At 43.7% G+C, this 20,896-nt stretch overlaps 1 protein-coding gene across 7 annotated transcripts in view; it reads right to left on the bottom strand.

Moving 5' to 3' along the window:
* Window positions 1-20,896, bottom strand: part of BIRC6 (baculoviral IAP repeat containing 6) — a 338,837-nt gene that overhangs the window by 297,654 nt on the left and 20,287 nt on the right. For all 7 annotated transcript variants that reach the window (XM_056567403.1, XM_056567397.1, XM_056567396.1 and 4 more), the window contains exons 2-3: window positions 2,259-2,440; window positions 1,109-1,246 (exon numbers count right to left, since the gene is read on the bottom strand). In XM_056567403.1, coding sequence (XP_056423378.1) covers window positions 1,109-1,246; window positions 2,259-2,440 — 320 coding nt within the window. The remainder of the gene's footprint in view (window positions 1-1,108; window positions 1,247-2,258; window positions 2,441-20,896) is intronic.

Genomic DNA, 20,896 nt, shown 5'->3' with positions numbered 1-20,896 from the left:
TGTCATACTAAAAAACGTATCCCCTATCTTGCGTTGGACCTCACGTGATCTCCTGTATGGAGTCCCGGCTCTCCCCGTGAGCAGCGCATCACGACCCCCACCCCTCCATATACAGCTCTCCCATAGAGACATATGGAGGTGGCGTGGCAGCCCCCACTTTTGGCAGGGGGTTGTGACATACCACTCCCAAGCGGTCGGACCCCCAGCAATCTAAAACTTTTCCTCTATTCGCAGGGTAAGTTTTTTAGTAGGGATCGACCGATATTGTTTTTTAGGGCCGATACCGATAATCGGTGGAGGTTAAGGCCAATCGTCGATAACTTATACCGGAATATCGGTGTAAGTTATCGGCTATTTTTCCCCCCGCGACACCGCTGCAGATCATCGATTCAAAGCGGGCGCTTTAAATCAATGCACTGCAGTGGCTTTTGCGGTGCCATAGGCCGCCGCCACCCGCTTCTCTCCACCTGCCTGTCCGGGGGTCCTGAGACCTATCACCGCCACCGCTCCCCCCTGCCAAGCCGCACCGCGACCGCCGCCGCAACCGCCCCCCCGCACCCGCGACCGGTTTTATAATTACCTGTTCCCGGGGTCCACTCCAAATCTGGCTTCGGTGGCGTTCTCCTGAACTGTCACTGTGCGCACTGACGGTGACGTCACGTCGCACACGTCACATCACTCGTCATTGCGCACGGCGTAACGCAGGACGCAGCAGGAGCAAGAAGTTGCGTGGGCTCCGGGAACAGGTAATTATAAAACCGGGGATGGGGGAGGCAATGGGGCCGGGGCGGTGCGGGGTGCGACGCGGTGCGGCGGGTCGGGGGGGGGGGTCGCGGTGCGGGGGCGGGGCATTATCGGCAAGGTAATTGCCGATACCGATAATGCCCAAAATCGTGACTATCGGACGATAATATCGGCCATACCGATAATCGGTCGATCCCTATTTTTTAGTATGAGACTTCTACTTTAATACACTAGATTTTCTGCACATAAGTCTACAGTGGAAAATCTGCAGTGATTCCGACCATGTGAACGTACCCAAAAGGTTTAGTCAAAGGGTTTTGCATTTTCCTACTCCATAAAAAACCTAAACAAAAAGGTTACTTACCTTGGCGACCTTATGATTTGCCGCTGTCTCGTGTGAGGTATTTTTAAAGCCATCTTTGAGCTGCATAATAAACAAATCATATCCTTCTGCACTAGACACATCGATCTTCTCCAGGCAAGCCGATAACAACTGCTGCACCTGCAAGTCAACCATGTAAAAACGTTGCCATTATGTTTCAATGTATAAAAAGAGTAGGCAAAAGTTTTAGGCAAGTAAAAAGACCCAGGCAGAAATACAAAAATGAAAAAATAAAAACGAAAATGAATAGAAAAGTGGATATTGTGGACAAATGCATAAAGACTCTCTAATGGGCTAAGTCCATAAATATGTGGCTTAATACAGAAATGAATAAAGAAAGGACTTGTTTGCACAATCATTGTGCTGAACGGACCCGGAATATGTCAGAGCACAGTGGTCGTGTGAACTTAGCCTAAGGGAAGACTATGGGGGAGATTTATTAAAACCCGTGTAAGTTGACCAGTTGCCCATAGCAACCTATCAGTTCGCCTCTTAAATTTGTAAAAGCCATCCGGAAAAAATTAAAAATAAAATAAGCTATCCGATTGGTTGCTATTGGCAACTGGTCAACTTTCCCTCTGCACAGAATTTGAAAAAGCTCCCCCTACAAGTTAGAGTATTAGTCAAAAATATTTTCATCCCATTGTGCCCGGGCTGGTAAAAAAAAAAAAAAAAAAAAAAAAAAAAAAAAACTTACCTTCCTCCGTTCTCCCGTTGCGCCGCTATAGCTGTTCGGTCCTCTAGTCCGGTCTTCTTCCTTGTTCACGGATCGTCACACTGCAGTCAGCGTATCGCCGGCCACAGCGATGTCCACCTCAGCTGGTGATAGGCTGAGCCCGGCAGAAGGGAGAAGGCGGAGCTCAGGCTACTTACATGACACTGAAAAAGGAAGACGACCGGACCAGAGGACTGAACAGCTATAGCAGCGCAACTAGGGGAAGGAAGGAAGGAGAGTTAATGTTTGTTTTCTATTTTTTGCAGCCCGGGCACAATAGGATGGAGATAATTTGATAATTTTGACTACACTACTTTAAGTATAACACATTCAACTTCCATTTTCTACACTTCAGGTAAGATTTAAATTCTCTTGCAATTCTGAAAAGAAGTTCCAAACTATCAAAAATATGCTTACCTCAGTAACTGGCAATTCAAGCTGGACTACATCATCTGACTTTGAGACTGGAGTCTGAAGAGCCGTGTCTAATAATAAAATCCCATTCAGATCCTTCCGACAACCTACTGCATAGTCATCCACAAAGATAACTTTATCTACGGTTGGAAAATACTGACACTTCACCCGACCACCAGGCTTTGCTGTTGAACAAAAAACAATTTTTGAATATTTAGGACAGAGTTGGAAATATTGATTGAAAAAAAGGCAGGCAAATGGGTATTTCACAGATTAAAAATCTCATTTAAAACAGTGGCCTTAGAGGTTGCATACAGATGTTCTTTGTCTCCGAGAGACATCTCCAAAGGAGGACGCTGATCGACTCCAAAATCGGCTCTTCCTATGTGTATTTGGGCAAAAGCTAGTTGGAGTAGCCTTGGCACTTATTGTTAAATGTAAATTAATAATATTGCGTATAATATAGCAGTAATTTATGCCCCTAATACAAAACAACAGATTTATACAAAGTGTTGTATCAAAATAAAAAAGTTACCTACACCAGAGCGTGTGGTGGTAATGGGTGACTTTAATAAAACTATCTGGCCCTCAGGAGATACAACTTCTACAGTAGAACCAACAGACATGTTTCATTTACTAACTAGGGAAAAATGATATGATGTACGGACAATACAACACCCTACAGAGATGGATTTTTCATTTTATAGCCACCCACATAAAATATACACCCGAATAGATTATTTTTTTGTTAATGCAACACTTAACTCCTTAAGGACTCAAAACAATTTTATTTTTACGTTTGTTTTTTTCTTCCTCCCCTTCAAAAAAATCAAAAGCATTTTATATTTTTATCCACAGACTAGTATAAGGGCTTGTTTTTTACGCGAGCAGTTTCGTTCTCACCCCGTACAATTTACGGTAAAAATTACGTGTTCTTTATTCTTTGGGTAAATACGATTAAAATGACACCCATGATAACATACTTTTCTATTACTGTTGCGCTTAAAAAAAGAAAAAAAATCGCAAACTTTTTAACCAAATTAGTATGTTTAAAATCCCCCTATTTTGAAGGCCTATAACTTTTTCATTTTTCCGTATAAGCGGCGGTATGAGGGCTAATTTTTTCTGCGCCATGATCTGTACTTTTATTGATACCATATTTACTTATATAAAACTTTAAATACATTTTTTATGGAATAAAATGTTATAAAAAAAAAAAAAGCAGCAATATTGGACTTTTTTTTACTTTCACGTCGTTCACCGTACGGTATCAACATTATATTTTAATAGTTCAGATATTTTTACACACGCGGCGATACCAAATATGTATATTTATTTTTTGAATTTTTTTTTTACATATTTTATTTTAATTTTTTTTACACTTTTTTGGGGTGAAATGGGGAAAATGGGACAATTTACGTTTTGATTGGGGGAGGGGGTTTTCAAATTTTTTTAAAACTTTTTTTACTTTTACTTTTACACTTTAATAGTTCCCATAGGGGACTATTTATAGCAATCATTCGATTGCTAATACTGTTCAGTGCTATGCATAGGGCATAGCAGTGATCAGTGTTATCGGTCATCTTCTGCTCTGGGCTGCTCGATCGCAGACCAGAAGACCCGTGGAAGGCAGCAGAGGCAGGTGAGGGGACCTCTGGCTGCCTTTCTGGATGATCGGATTGCCGCGGCAGCGCTGCAGAGCGATCCAATCATCCATTTTAGTGTCCGCAATGCTGCAGATGCCGTGATCTGTATTGATCACGGCATCTGAAGGGTTAATGGCAGGCATCCACGCGATCGCGGATATCCCCCATTACCGGCGAGTCATTGGCTGCTATCAGCAGCCGGGACCTGTTGTGCATGACCCGAACATTGCTCCGATGCTCGCGGTTATGTATAGGACGTAAATGTACGTCCTGGTGCATTAAGTACCACCTCACCAGGACGTACATTTACGTCCTGCATCATTAAGGGGTTAAAGTATGTAGATAACACATTAAAACTATATCTTTGTCAGATCAAACACCAATTACCATGAAAATATTAGAATAAGCTAATACTTGTACACAAGTAGAGTCCGCTAAACCCCTTTTTTTTGGCAATTAGAAGTATTTTTCCGATCGATGAGATTATCGCCAACTAATCGATTATTAAAATAATTGTTAGCTGCAGCCCTACATTTAATTGATTCAAATAAATTTGAAAAAGCCCGACATAAATTACAACTTAATCTATTCTGACAAGCTAGTAGAGCAGGTGGAATGGTTAAAGCATATAATAATTTAATAATTGCAAAAAAAAACTGCAGATGTTATATTTGGACAAACCAGATGGAACTAAAGCATTAGATCCTGATAGTATAGCAGAGGTATTTGCTAAGTATTATAAGGAGCTTTTAAAAGATCAACAGAAGTAACACAACCACTGGAGTCTAACATTTCTACCTTTTTAACCCCCCTTACCTTACCTGAATGAACCCATGAGCAAGTTGAAAGGCTTTCCTTACCAATTTCAACTGAGGAAGTAAATAGGGTTATTGGTCTATTAAAACCAGCTACATTGCCAGGGCCAGTGTCTTATAAATTAATTTTATTAATGCCACACACGACTATTGCCGCCCTACTTATAAAAAGTGTTTAGTGAAATAGCAACAGCAGGTACTAGATGGTACTAGAAGAGTCTTGGATGTTATATCAATAGCAGCGCGTGATCGGGTGCCTTCTCTGCTTCTTTCAGTTGACGCGGAGAAGGCATTCGATCGCGTGCATTGAGGCTATATGGAGCCAACACTACAGAAATTTGGATTCCCGCCCTCTCTCATTAAATCAATATTAGCACTGTATTTTAAACCATCGGCAAGGGTCTATAGAGGAGGGGTACTATCAAGGATATTTTTTTTATTGAAAATGGAACGAGACAAGGGTGTCCACTGTCACCAATGATATTTGCCAAGATAATTGAGCCTCTGGCTCACAGCATTAGGGAAGCAGTAGGAGTTAAGGGACTAAAAATAGGGGGTGCAGAACACCATATATGTTTATTCGCAGATGATATCTTATTGATGGTGGAAGAACCGGACAAATCTCTACCAGTAATAATGGAAATCATAAATTATAGTAATGTCAGCTACTATAAAATGAACATAGACAAAGCAACAATCTTCCCTATTAATTTAGATCTAGCTACAATAGGGAGACTTAAAGGAAAACATTCACTTACTTGGGCAGTAGAATTCATAGCATATTTAGGAGTGAGACAAGTTCTCAGTCAAAATTTTTGTATTAGTATCTCATTTTACAATTACAGAAACAAAATCCATTTTCGCGGGTGCCAACGTCATGGATGGGAAGGTTGGCAATTACGGAAATGATTTTGCTACCTAAAATAATGTACTTGATGATATATCCTTTGCGCACACTGCAGAAGTTACAAACCTTGCTGATGGAGTTTATTTGGGCACATAAAAAGGTGAGGGTAAATCGAAAAATACTGGACTGGTTGCCTGGACGTGATGACTTATTATAGAGTTACTATACTGTCACAACTGAAACACTGGTGGCATGCAAACACATCACCCAGGCAATGGGTAGAAATAGAAAGGGAATTACTAGGGGGGCTCTGATTTACAAAGGGTATTATTGAGAATAGCCCTTACAGGTGAAGGGGAACCACTACATACCCAACTATTAAAACTGCTTTACAAATATGGATGTATATGGTAAGAAAAAAATGATATGTCCCCAAGATTTATGAATATACCTCTATCAGCTATAGAATATCTATTACCCCATTCTGACTTATCTTTGGAGGGAAAAGGGAATTAAGGGAATGAATGACTTAGCGACGAGTGGTAAACTATTATCCTTTAATGAAATTAGTAAAATATTTGATATTCCGTCAAAAGTTTTACAAATACCCCCAGTTAAGGCACTTAAAAGGGTACTCCGCTGCTCAACTTTTTGAACAAACTGTTCTGAACGCTGGAGCTCGTGACTTAATAGCCCCACCCCCTCAACATCTGGAGGGCCCCAGTTTGGAGACCATTGTATAATGGTCTCCAAACTGTGCTCTTCCAGCTGTTGCAAATCTACAACTCCCAGCATGCACTGACTGTCCAGGCATGCTGGGAGTTTTAGTTCAGCAACATCTGGCCCTTCAGATGTTGCCGAACTACAACTCCCAGCATGCCCTTCAGCTGTGTGGGCATGCTGGGAGTTGTAGTTTTGCAACAACTGGAGACACACTGGTTGGGAAACATTGTTTCTAACTCAGTGTTTCCTAACCTGTGTGCCTCCAGCTGTTGCAAAACTATAACTCCCAGCATGCACTAACAGACCATGCATGCTGGGAGTTGTAGTTTTGCAACATCTGGAGGGCCCCAGTTTGGAGACCATTGTACAATGGTCTCTAATCTGTGCTCTTCCAGCTGTTGCAAAACTACAACTCCCAGTATGCACTGACTGTCCAGGCATGCTGGGAGTTTTAGTTCAGCAACATCTGGCCCTTCAGATGTTGCCGAACTACAACTCCCAGCATGCCCTTCAGCTGTGTGGGCATGCTGGGAGTTGTAGTTTTGCAACAACTGGAGACACACTGGTTGGGAAACATTGTCTGTTTCTAACTCAGTGTTTCCTAACCTGTGTGCCTCCAGCTGTTGCAAAACTATGACTCCCAGCATGCACTAACAGACCATGCATGCTGGGAGTTGTGGTTTAGCAACAGCTGGTGCATGGGGTACCTCCATACTCAGAAGAGATGGGGTTACAAATTTTGGGGCGTATTTTCTGCTATTAACTCTTGCAAAAAGGTGAAATTAGGGGGGAAACACACATTTTAGTGGGATTTTTTTTTTTTTTTTTTTTAACATATGCAAAAGTCGTGAAACACCTGTGGGGTAATAAGGCTCACTTTATTCCTTATTACATTCCTCAAGGGGTCTAGTTTCCAAAATTGTATGCCATGTGTTTTTTTTTTTTTTTTTGCTGTTCTGGCACCATAGGGGCTTCCTAAATGCGACATGCCCCCCGAGCAAAATTTGCTCTCAAAAAGCAAAATATGACTCCTTCTCTTCTGAGCATTGTAGTTTGCCCATAGTGCACTTCAGGTCAACTTATGGGGTACCTCCATACTCAGAAGAGAAGGGGTTACAAATATTGGGGGGTATTTCCTGCTATTAACCCTTGGAAAAATTTGAAATTTGGGGGGGAATCACACATTTTAGTGATAAAAAACTTTTTTTTTTTACATATGCAAAAGTCGTGAAACACCTGTGGGGTATTAAGGCTCACTTTATTCCTTGTTATGTTCCTCAAGGGGTCTAGTTTCCAAAATGGTATGCCATGTGAGGGTTTTTTGCTGTTCTGGCACCATAGGGGCTTCCTAAATGCAACATGCCCCCCAAAAACCATTTCAGAAAAACGTACTCTCCAAAATCCCCTTGTCGCTCTTTCCCTTCTGAGCCCTCTACTGCGCCCGCCGAACACTTTACATAGACATATGAGGTATGTGCTTACTCGAGAGAAATCAGGCTACAAATATAAGTATACATTTTCTCCTTTTACCCCTTGTAAAAATTCTAAAATTGGGTCTACAAGAACATGCGAGTGTAAAAAATGAAGATAGTGAATTTTCTCCTTCACTTTGCTTCTATTCCTGTGAAACACCTAAAGGGTTAAAATGATGACTGAATGTCATTTTGAATACTTTGGGGGTGCAGTTTTTATAATGGGGTCTTTTGTGGGGTATTTCTAATAAGAAGACCCTTCAAATCCACTTCAAACCTGAACTGGTCCCTGAAAAAATAGTGAGTTTGAAAATTTTGTGAAAAATTGGAAAATTGCTGCTGAACTTTGAAGCCCTCTGGTGTCTTCCAAAAGTAAAAACTCGTCACTTTTATGATGCAAATATAAAGTAGACATATTGTATATGTGAATAAATTTTTTTTTTTATTTGTAATATACATTTTCCTTACAAGCAGAGAGCTTCAAAGTTAGAAAAATGCAAAATTTTCAAATTTTTCATCAAATTTTTGGATTTTTCACAAGGAAAGGATGCAAGTTACCACAAAAATTTACCACCATGTCAAAGTAGAATATGTCACGAAAAAACAATCTCAGAATCAGAATGATAACTAAAAGCATTCCAGAGTTATTAATGTTTAAAGTGACAGTGGTCAGATGTGCAAAAAACGCTCTGGTCCTTAAGGCCAAAATGGGCTTGGTCCTGAAGGGGTTAAAATGGGAAAGGGACCTGGGAAAATGCTTTTCTGAGGAACAATGGTGTCAGATATATCACCTTCCGATAAAATTATCTAAATGCACTAGTGATTTGGAAAATTCAAGAAAAATTTTATATAGATGGTACCTCCCCCAACACAAATGAAAAACATGTATCCAAGTGAAAACGACACGTGCTGGAGATGAACTGAACAAAAAGGGACATTACTGCATATCTGGTGGGAAGGCCCGAGCATACTAATATATTGGAATGAATGAGAATATATATATATATATATATATATATATATACACACATATACATACACACACACACACATACATACATTATATATTAATCTGCATAAGATATTGGAAATTGGAATTAGGCATTTATTTGTTACAAATAGATTTATATATATATATATCCACTTGATGCAGCTTTCATTATATATCATGTTGTGACTGCAGCAAGAATAGAAGTAGCCAAAAGATGAAAAACAGTGGAGCGCCCAAATCTAGAGGAGGTTATTGCCTCAGTGAGGTATAACAGGGGTATGGAAGGGATGACTGCAGAAGAGTTATGGATTTATAAAAAAGTTATGTATTTATAACAATCTTAACCGAATGTGGACATTATGGGAAAATTTGAAGTAGTAACTAAAAATCTTTAAGTTTAAGAATAACTAGACGTAACAGGTAATAAGAATGAATGAGTGATGGTATGGATGGTTGTATGAATCTGTATGGAATTATTATAGGATATTATCTAAGATATCTAGGAGATAGTAAAAGAGAATATGCTCAAAGCATGGCCCATAAGTGGGACTAACGGAGTTAGGCTGCATTCACACCACGTTTTTGCAATACAGTTCCCGTATCAGGCTTTTGAGGAAAAACGGATTCCTCAAAACCTGACTTAACTGTATCAAAATGTGTGTAAAAATTTTAACCCGTATACGGTTTGAAAAATGACATCCGGTTGCATTCGTTTTTTAAGAAAAAAATGGATACATTTTAAACTTTTCGCTCCATTTTGAATAAAGTTTTACTTGTTTGATTGAAATTCCAAGAAAAAAAGCTGTGCAAAGTCAAAAACCGTATGGTGAAAACCGGATGGAACCGTATGCACACACAGTTCTGAACGGTTCCCATTGGCTCCCATGTTTTAAAAAAAACGTATACGTTTTAATACAGACTACAGTTTTGGGTACAGGAAAAAAACAAAACGTACAGGATGCAAAACGGACACAACCTGATGCATATTTTGGCATACGGTTTTCAATGGAGAGTCAGTGCATACAGTTTCCAATACGGTTCCGTACGGTTTTCACATAGAAAACGTAAACGGGAACTGTATTGCAAAAACGTGGTGTGAATGCACCCTAACTAATAAGTATTCAAATGGAAGATATGTATGTTTTATTTATTTAGGTTATATTATTTGTTGGATGGGGTAGGCAGAGAAATGGATAATATTTGCCTCCAAGTTTGTTTGCAATGGAAAATAAAGAAAAAATCATAAACCGTGGCCTTAACTACAATAATTTATTTATTTTTTAATATGCAATCTAAGACTAGGGACCAATAAATTTCACAGTACTCTAGAAACAGTCAGAAACTCTTAGAGAGCCAGAGAGGTTTGCTATGGGGATTTGCTGCTTGCTCTGGACAGTTCCTGACATACAGAGGTGGCAGCAGAGAGCACTGTGGTCAGAAGGCTAAATATTTTTACATTTAAGTAATTTACAAATCTGTTTAACTTTCTGGCACCAGTTGACTTGAAAACATTTGTTTTCCACTGAAGTACCCCTTTAAAAAAATGTACCAAAATGCCTACAGGGTAAAGACCCCGATCAGAAGACACTGATCATGAGGAAAGATGCCCTCTAGGTATGTAATATTGGGAGTTAAAGGGGTACTCCCATGGAAAACTTTTTTTATATATATATCTCAACTGGCTCCAGAAAGTTAAACAGAATTGTAAATTACTTCTATTAAAAAATCTTAATCCTTTCAATAATTATCAGCTGCTGAAGTTGAGTTGTTGTTCGCTGTCTGGCAACAGTGCTCTCTGCTGACATCTCTGCTTGTCTCGGGAACTGCACAGCGTAGAAGAGGTTTGCTATGGGGATTTGCTTCTAAACTCGGTGGTTCCCGAGACACGTTTCATCAGAGAGCACTTGAGACAGAAAATAACTCAACTTCAGCAGCTGATAAGTACTGAAAGGATTCATATTTTTTAATAGAAGTAATTTACAAATCTGTTTAAATATGTTTATCATAGATAACCCCTTAAAGGCCGGCTTCACACTGCGGAATCTTTGGCGGAACAAAATCCGTCTGGAGATTCCGAGTGCATGCAGTGTCAACCAGCACCTACTAAATCAGTCGGACTGCACAGACATTGCCATCCCCATAGACCAGTGGTCTTCAACCTGCAGACCTCCAGATGTTGCAAAACTACAACTCCCAGAATGCACGGACAGCCGTTGGCTGTCCGTGCATGCTGGGAGTTGTAGTTTTGCAACATCTGGAGGTCCGCAGGTTGAAGACCACTGTATGGACACTGCAATCCGTCAGAACATTGAACACTTTCAATGTTTTGTTGGAATTTTCGGGCGTAAACTCTGCAGTGAGCACGGTGCAGCAAAATCCCATTGCCAGCTATGGGACTCTGCTGCACCGGAATGTCCAAGCAGAATTTCGAAACAAAATTCCCCTTGGAAATTCCATAGTGTAAAGCTGGCCAAAACTGTTCTAAAAAGCACCATTGTATATTACATTGTCTTTGAACTAGGTTAAAAATATAAAATATAAAAAAAATATATATAAAATATAATATATATATATATATACATACATACATATATATATACACACACACACACACACACACACACACACACACACACACACACACCGTATATACTCGAGTATAAGCCGACCCGAGTATAAGCCGAGGCCCCTAATTTCAACCCAAAATCCCAGGAAAAGTTATTGACTCGAGTATAAGCCTAGGGTGGGAAATACATCATCCCCCCCTGTCATCATCCAGACCCCCGTCATTAACATCCTCATCATCATCATCACCGCCTGTCATCATCCAGACCCTCATCATCATCACCTGTCATCATCCCCTTGTAATCATCCCACACCCCCCCTTCATCATCCCCTTATCATCCCCACCCCCCTTCAACATCCCCTTGTAATCATCCCACACCCCCCTTCATCATTCCCTTGTAATCATCCCACACCCCCCCCCCCTTCATCATCCCCTTGTCATCATCCCCACCCCCCTTCATCATCCCACACCCCCCCCCCTTCATCATCCTCTTGTCATCATCCGCCCTCAGTGGTTTTCAACCTGCGGACCTCCAGAGGTTTCAAAACTACAACTCCCAGCAAGCCCGGGCAGCCATCGGCTGTCCAGGCTTGCTGGGAGTTGTAGTTTTGAAACCTCCGGAGGTCCGCAGGTTGAAGACCACTGCGGCCTTCGACATAATCCAGCCCCCTCTCACCCCCTTTAGTTCTGTACAGTACTCGCCTCCGCTCGGCGCTGGTCCGGTCCTGCAGGGCTGTCCGGTGAGGAGGTGGTCCGGTGGGATAGTGGTTCCGGGCTGCTATCTTCACCGGGGGCGCCTCTTCTCCGCGCTTCCGGCCCGGAATAGAGGCGTTGCCTTGACAATGACGCAGAAGTACGTTGGCAATGAACGCACCTCTGCGTCGTCGTCAAGGCAACGTGACTATTCTGGGGCCGGGCCCGAAGCGCTTAGAAGAGGCCTCCCCGGTGAAGATAGCAGCCCGGAACCACTATCCCACCGGACGACCTCCTCTCCGGACAGTCCTGCAGCACCGGACCAGCGCCGAGCGGAGGAGAGTACTGTACAGAACTAAAGGGGGTGAGAGGGGGCTGGATGATGTCGAAGGCCGCAGTGGTCTTCAACCTGCGGACCTCCGGAGGTTTCAAAACTACAACTCCCAGCAAGCCCGGACAGCCGATGGCTGCCCGGGCTTGCTGGGAGTTGTAGTTTTGAAACCTCTGGAGGTCCGTAGGTTGAAGACCACTGCGGGTGGAGAGTTCACTCGAGTATAAGCCGAGGGGGGGGTGTTTTCAGCACGAAAAATCGTGCTGAAAAACTCAGCTTATACTCGAGTATATACGGTATATAGACAAAAAAGTATGAAAGAACATTTATATACACTCAAATGAAAAAGTTCTCTAAAAGTGAACTATGCCTGGCACAATCTTCAGCATACAGCTAGAGATCTCTACAGGAGGCACCTGTTATGTGAAGATTATGTGCAATTCCATGTAAGCAAACTGTGAAGCACAATATGGTGGTTACATATAAGAGGATAAACAACCGCCTTCCTGCAGAGATCTTACAATAGCAGGCATAGGCAGCACATTCTATAAGCTGCACTTATGTCACACATGCTCCAATTTTTTTTAATTCAATAAAAGAGATCAACCCCTTTTACATACACAAAGTGTGTCACCCAAAGCATGTGGAAGTGATAACTATATGTAAACTAACAGGAAAACTCAACAGCGAGAGTTCTAACCAGTCCTCCCCTAAACTAATAGCCAAGCCATATAAATGATATAAGAAGTCTACAAAAGGCCACATAAGGTAGCTGGGGGTCATCCCACCTATGTTTCCCTAAGGCAGTGCTTTCCAAACTGGGTTCGGCAACACAGTGTGTGGGCGGCAGTCCTCAGGTGTGTCACACAGGACTGTACCATCCCGCGGCGGTGGCTGCTGGGAATTCTGATAAGTGATGCCCCTGAAGTCATGCAGAGGATGGGAGCAGGAGAATATGGTCAGAACCGCCAAGCATACACCTGCTGTGAAGCCAGACTGAGTATAACTGGGAATGAAACAGCACAGCATAGGGCTGGGCGGTATGACCAAATGTGTGTATCACGGTATTTTTGGAACTTTTGGCGGTTCCAAGGTATATAATGGTATTTCCTCCTCCTCCCCTCCCTCCCAAATTAATTATCAGCCCAGCGCTGGCCCCATCGGGGTAAATACTCACATGTCACTCGCAAGCGCTGCCCTCCTCATCCTCCTGTTTGTTGCGGCCGCCGGCGCTGACACTCTATACTGTGCGGTATACCTATGCCCGGGCTGCAAACAAAATAAACTAACGCATGTTCCGACGTCGGCCTTACGCTGGGGACGGGAACGTCGGACAGCCGTCAGCCTATCACCGGACGCAGCGATGTTCCGCCTCGTCCGGTGATAGGCTGAGCCCACTGTCATGTAAGGAACTCTGACCGGCTTCTTACATGACAGTGCGCTCAGCCTATCACTGGCCAAGGCGGAACATCACTGCGGCTGGTGATAGGATGACAGCTCTCCGACGTTCCCGTCCCCAGGAAACAAGTGAGGCCGGTACCGGACCAACGGGAGGTGAGATAAAGTTTATTTTGTTTATTTTTTGCAGCCCAGGCATAGGTATACCGCACAGTATTGAGCAGTGGTCTTCAACCTGCGGACCTCCAGTGGTTGCAAAAGTACAACTCCCAGCATGCTCGGACAACCGTTGGCTGTCTGGGCATGCTGAGAGTTGTAGTTTTGCAACATCTGTAGGTCCACAGGTTGAAGACCACTGGTATAGAGTGTCAGCGTTGGCGGCCGCAACAAACCGGAGGACAAGGAGGGCAGCGCTTGTGGGAGACATGTGAGTATTTACCCCGATGGGGACAGCGCGGGGCTGATAATTAATGGGGGGGGGGCAGAACAGCGCTCGTGGGTGACATGTGAGTAGTTCCCCGATGGGGACAGTGCAGCGCTGGGCTGATAATTCATTCCTGAGGGGAAAGGGCTAAACCGGTATTGCAGTATGGGTTAAAATTCATATCATGCAGCACAAAAATTTAAGTATTCGGTATGAACCTGTATACCGTCCAGCCCTAGCACAGCATAGAATAGAATTAAGGTGGAGAATCAAGTGACATGCAGCAAAATCTGCATGTATAAAGTAGCCTAAGGCCATGTTCATGTGTCGGAATTTCCGTGCCGTATTGCACATTGGAATTAATCATGGAGATTCCGCTGAAGCAGAGTCCCATTGAATTTAAAGGAAAATTGTCACCCGTTCCCCTGCACTATAACACGATACACCGGGTTATAGTGTGGGTGAACAGGAGACCGATGCGGGGTCTCAGACTGCTACACCTAACTGCAGTCTGGTGCCTCGATCCCCCAAAGGTCCCCCTCTTCCAGCACTGACAAGCTTTGAGGCGGGCCTGCTGGCTAGTTTTAAATATTCATAAGCGCCGATCATGTGAGCGCTCGTGCCTGAGCAATCACGTGACTGGCACTTATGAATATTTAAATCCAGCCTACGGGCACTCCTCAAATCGCAGGTCAGAGCTGGAAGAGGGGGACTTTCGGGGGGATCGGGGCTCCGGACTGCGGGTAGGTATAGCAGTCCGAGACCCCGCATCGGTCTCCTGTTCACCCACAATAGAACACGAATTTCCGTGCCAGATGTGTCCAGCATCCAGAAATTCAATTTTTCGTGTCGGCACAAAGAATGAACGCGGTCATTCTTTGTGCAGCCCGCATAGCAGTCTATGAGATGGCGCATTCCTGTGCATATTATGCATGCACCCCGCAGTGTCCGCACGGAAATTCTCCATGCGGACATTCCGGCGTGTGAACATAGCGTCAAAGTGCTCACTCTGTCAGGAAAGAATATAACATGGCCTCACCTGCCGAAATCTGCTTTGGCTCAGCCAATCTCTGACTGAGAAGAAATACAGACAGCAGGGAAGGACACTGGTGGTGGATCGGCAACAGGTGAGCAAGTCTTTGTTGTTGTTCTGTCAACCTGAAAATATATTTCTCTGTAATACCCCTTGAAGGCTTGGCTCACATCTTTATCAGAGCTCAGTTACAGACTGAGCTATATGGTCCGCTGCACAATGGGCACCAATGGTTCCCATTTACTTTAATGGAGTCAGTTATGGATTCCATCTGCTGCTCCCTGAAATGGAGTGAACATCATGAAAGAAGTTCTATAGCACGCACAACAAAGACGGTCCCCTTGAAGAATAGCAGGGATGCAGCCTTCGCCCGGACAGATATCCAGCTTGGGGTCAATTGAAGATGCAGCAGACAAGGAGGAACAAGCTCCTCTGAAGAATCTGTGTACAGTCAGTACTTACCCTCATCCCAGCTAAACCTCGCAAGAAACCAGAGACAAACAAAAAATAACAAACTATACACTTTATTATTGAACAACGACAATGGGGGAGATTTATCCAAACCTGTGCAGAGGAAGAGTGGTGCAGTTGCCCATAGCAACCAGATTGCTTCTTTCATTTTCCACAGGCCTCTAAAGAGGCCTGTGGAAAATGAAAGAAGCAATCTGATTGGTTGCTATGGGCAACTGCCCCACTCTTCCTCTGCACAGGTTTGGATAAATGTCCCCCTATGTGTTTTGAGAGATTGACAACTCTTCATCCATCCAAAGTATCGTATGTACACCATTTCTGCACAGGATCTTAGCCCTCATGGTCTGCGGCAGTATCACTTTGTCAGTACTCTTGAGGGTTAATCTAAGTGCTGGGCTTTGATTTATTTATTGGATTTTAAACAGGTACTCTTACATTTTCCATGAAAAATGTACACTTTATTGGAACATGTTTTCTTGGACTACACTACAAACTATAAGTATGCAGCCTCCCACTCAAACATGATCACATCTACCTGAAATAAGGTGTGATTCAGAGGGCAGGGATAAAATAAACCATGGAAACCACAGCACTAGGAGAATGCCTGTACAGTGGTCCCTCAAGTTACAATATTAATTGGTTCTGGGACGACCATTGTATGTTGAGACCAGAACTCTATGGAAACCTGGTAATTGGTTCTAAAGGCACCAAAATGTCATCCAAAAACAGGAAAAAGAGAAAATGTAAGAAAAATAAGTAGATAACTAATATAGATAAAGCAAATCCTTACATATAAAAGTAATAAAGATCTGCTGGGAGCTGTAATCACTGTTTATGTCAGTGTTTCCCAAGCAGGAAGCCTCCAGCTGTTGCAAAACTACAACTCCCAGCATGCCCGGACAGCCAAAGGCTGTCCGGGCACGATGGGAGTTGTAGTTTTGCAACAGCTGGGGGCACCCTGCTTGGGAAACACTGGTCTATGTAGAGGACAGGAGCTTTTTCAGGGTCCTGTACAGAACACAGTGTCCTAAAAGTAACATGGAGTTGCCCTCACCTGTACCAGGATTAGGAGCAGCTAATCCTGGTACAGGTGAAGTGTACAGAACATGTAATACCTCCCTGTACTGTAGGGGGCGCTACCAGACATCAGTCAGTGCATACACTTCAGGAATACAGGGGTTTTACCAGTAAAATGCCCATTCTGATTGGTCAGTTCTTCCGGCCATTGACATGTTTCGCAGATCTGGACTGTCTGTAGCATTGTATGTTGAGTCTGGTTTCAACTTACAATGGTCCAGAAAAGACCATTGTATGTTGAAACTATTGTATGTTGAGGCCATTGTAAGTTGAGGGATCACTGTACTAGTTATCATAACCTTAGGATTTCAGCTAAAAAGAGGACTTTGAAAATGGGCAACCCAGAATGTTTAAACTTTCTGGGTTTATTGTGCTCTGATACCCCGAAACGCGTCTGGTGACTTGGTTAGAGACTTTGACCATCAGTGCCAGTTCACACTACAGTTGCGGCTGAAAAGTGTCTTTTGGACTCTTGCACCTGGAGAGACCAAATCCACTTCTGCATTATCTATTTATCATATGGACCTATGTATTGCTGCTAACTGATGCTAACCAGCTAAGACCAGCATACAATCCTTCTCCGTGGGAGCATTCATTCAAAACGGTTGGAGTTCCACTTTATCAGGACGCTACTGAACATCTGCACCTACGGCATTTATCGCTCACCGTACCATCTAGCGCGGTCCACGCCCCCATACGTCCATTCGGCTCCCGTACCTGGTCAGCTGACTTGCCGTCAGACGCCGAGTCAGAGCTCGCCGGTGAAAAGCGGCCGCACACAGTGCGAACAACACGCCGCCCCCGGCTGGATCGCATCCGACTACGATCCATCGGTCCCCATCAGCGGTGCGGTGAGTGGCACAACAGTGCCAAGACATTATATCTGTATCTTTATCTACAGAAACAGTCAGTGTGGAGTAGACGAACAGGTGCTTTTAAATTTGGGCTACTACCATTGCCGACATAAACGGCCCGTACAAATTGGAACATATACCTATACTATAAGGCTTTCTACTCGTTTAGGATAAACTGCATTTAGAGGACATTGTTTTCCTTATTTCTTACAGGACATACATTGTATTTCTTTTACAGGTGATATCCAAAGATACACTTCTTAGTAACAAATCCTATATAAAGAAAGTGTATCAACATATGCTCCTATTGATCTAGGTGTTCTAGCATTAGCTATATTTATGGTTCTAGCAGTAGATATTGAAATACCGCTCTGTAGTGTCATGCTGACCTGTTCCTATATATTTTAATATTTTTATATCACACTGCGCTACCGTAGGGCCCTGCGGGAGACGCTTTATTTTTATAAGTCTGTTATAAATATAATTTATGCTATTGTGGAATGAACACATATTTACTATATCAATTTTGCCTTTTTCCTTGGGGAACACAGACACCCACCCAGATACTATATGTTTTATAGGGGCGTGCTGAGGACTGAATCCATATTATTTATACATTTATTGGAGGAGGGTTTATGTGGTCCGGCTTTTTATTGAAGTTATTAGAGTTGAAAGGGGGAATTTATCAAATATATGTTCCATATAGCATTTCAGAGTAAGTATAGAAATAACTTAAAATAGGTTTTTGAGTCAACAAGGCCCTGGTCCTGTTTGACAGATCTCCCCCTAGAGGGAGTGGACCCTACACTGGTTACCCCTTCAGTCCCGAATAAAGTAAGAAATCCTCAACGCTCATTCCTTGATTATCTCTGTCTACCATACTACACGCACGCTCCGCTCTGTAACTAACTAAAACTAACCACTTCCATTATCCAAATCTCTCACTCCTGTCTTGGACCCTCAGACTTATCCAACATCCACGGGGCCTCCCTCCTCCTGTTTAAATATTTAGTGTGTTTGATACCGTAATAATGTCTGGTAGTTGTCTTTGTCTTGTGCTGTGGAATCTGTCATAATAATAATAATCATCATGGGCCATTCTCAGTATAGTGCTTATCATCATGTGTAAATCAAGTATTAGGCCTACATACAGATTATAACAAACCAGACATCCCCCAGTTGCACATGATTACAGGTCAGACACATCAGACATTATACCCTAGACCAGTGGTCTTCAACCTGCGACCTCCAGATGTTGCAAAACTACAACTCCCAGCTAAGGATCGACCGATTATCGGTTTGGCCGATATCGGCCGAAATTAACGATTTTGGACGTTATCGGTATCGGCAATTACCTTGCCGATAATGCCTCGCCCCCCCCCCCCCACCGGACCACGCACCGCACGCCGCCACCACCGCAGCTGCCCCATTGCTTCCCCCATCCCCGGTTTAATAATTACCTGTTCCCGGGTCTGGGGCCCGCGCTACTTCTGCACAGCGCAATGACGAGTGACGTCCTCACGCGACGTCACCGCTACTGCGCACAGTGACAGCGCAGGACGGGAGCCAGAAGTAGCACGGGCGCCAGACCCCGGGAACAGGTAATTATTAAACTGGGGGTGGGGGAGGCAATGGGGCAGCGGCGGTGGGGGAGGCAATGGGGCAGCGGCGGTGGGGGAGGCAATGGGGCAGCGGCGGTGGTTGGGAGGACCCCCGGACAGGCAGGGGGAGAGAAGCGGGTGGCGGCAGTGGTTTCTGACCCAGCAAAAGCCGCTGCAGTTCACTGATTTAAAGCGCCCGCTTTAAATCAATGATCTGCAGTGGCTTCTTCAGGGCCGGGGAGGGGGGGGGGGGGGTGGAGAAATAGCCGATAACTTATACTGGAATATCGGTATAAGTTATCAGCTATCGGCCTGAAAGGCCACAGATTATCGGTATCGGCCCTAAAAAAAAAAATTGATATCAGTCGATCCCTACTCCCAGCATACCCAGACAGCAAACGGCTCTTCGGGCATGCTGGGAGTTGTAGTTTTGGAACATCTGGAGGTCCGCAGGTTCGAGACCACTGCCCGAGACCGTTCATCTCATAGGTTTCCACAGACAAATGAGAGATCTTAACAAGACAGTAAAAAAAACTAAACCGCTGCAGTGAAAGAATTCTCGATTCTGTTGAATTTCTACATAAAACATTTCAATTTTTTCTGGATAACAACAAATGAATTCCCAGGTTGTTAGTATTTTTAAGCTACCTAACATATTTTCAATGTTGAAAGCCCCTAATCTGAAGCATCCATTACACATAAGAAGATTACTGTAGGGGCAGACAGTCGGTGGGACATCTGTCTGTCCTCACAAAAAGTGCGCAAATAAAAAAACACAGATAAATCCCAAGGAGCACTGGGAATTGTCAGATACACGGATTCATTTCCGCCAATATTTAGCCCAATTTGCCCAAGTCATTACTACAGATAAACAAGTTAATTATGTGGCAATTACTTAATGGGGTACTGTCTAGGGAAAAAAAAAAAAAAAACTCTCTCTATGGCAAAGGGTAGTGTAAATATAATGAAACCTACGAGAGGCTATTCTCCCTCTGGTACAAAGGGTTTCCTAATGGAAAGCAATAGACTTTATTTTCTAAATTTCCCATTAAAAAAAGGAGCTGTGGAAAAAAAAAATTCCTCTAGGGCTGGTGGTATTGTAAAAATAACATACAAGCTCTACGCACCTCCTCGTGTCCCTCCCATAGCTCCCAGCCATCTAATGATCTCTGATCCTTCTGATTCCACAGGAACTGGTCCATGTAGCAAATCAGTGACGGAGGTGGGACACGGCGGCAGCAACTGATTGGCAGAGAAGGTAGGTCCTGTGGTGCCATGATGACAAAACCAGGAAGAATCACAGACCATTGGAGGACCAGGAGCCTTAGGGTGGCAGTTCTCATGAAATGGAGGCAGCATGTACAGTGACCCCTCGACCTACGATGGCCCCGACATACGATCATTTCAACATACGATGACCTCTCAGAGGCCATTGCATGTTGAAGGCAGCATCAACATACGATGCTTTTTTATGTCGGGGCCATCGCATAAACGGCTATCCGGCAGCGCAGACTGCTTCAGCTGCCACCGGATAGCCATTTACGGTGCCCCGTGTGGTCAGCTGACGATCACTTACCTGTCCTCGGGGCTCCATAGCGTACTCCTCGGGATCCCCCGCATCACCGGCACTCACCATTGTCGATGAAGCGCAATGCTCCCAGGCAGCAGAGACCTTCCCGAAGCGTCAGGGACGCGGAGA

This window comes from Hyla sarda, chromosome 3 (assembly GCF_029499605.1).
Source record: "Hyla sarda isolate aHylSar1 chromosome 3, aHylSar1.hap1, whole genome shotgun sequence".
NCBI lineage: Eukaryota > Metazoa > Chordata > Amphibia > Anura > Hylidae > Hyla > Hyla sarda.
The sequence above is the reverse complement of the archived record's forward strand: the minus strand, read 5'-3'. Positions and strand labels throughout refer to the sequence as shown.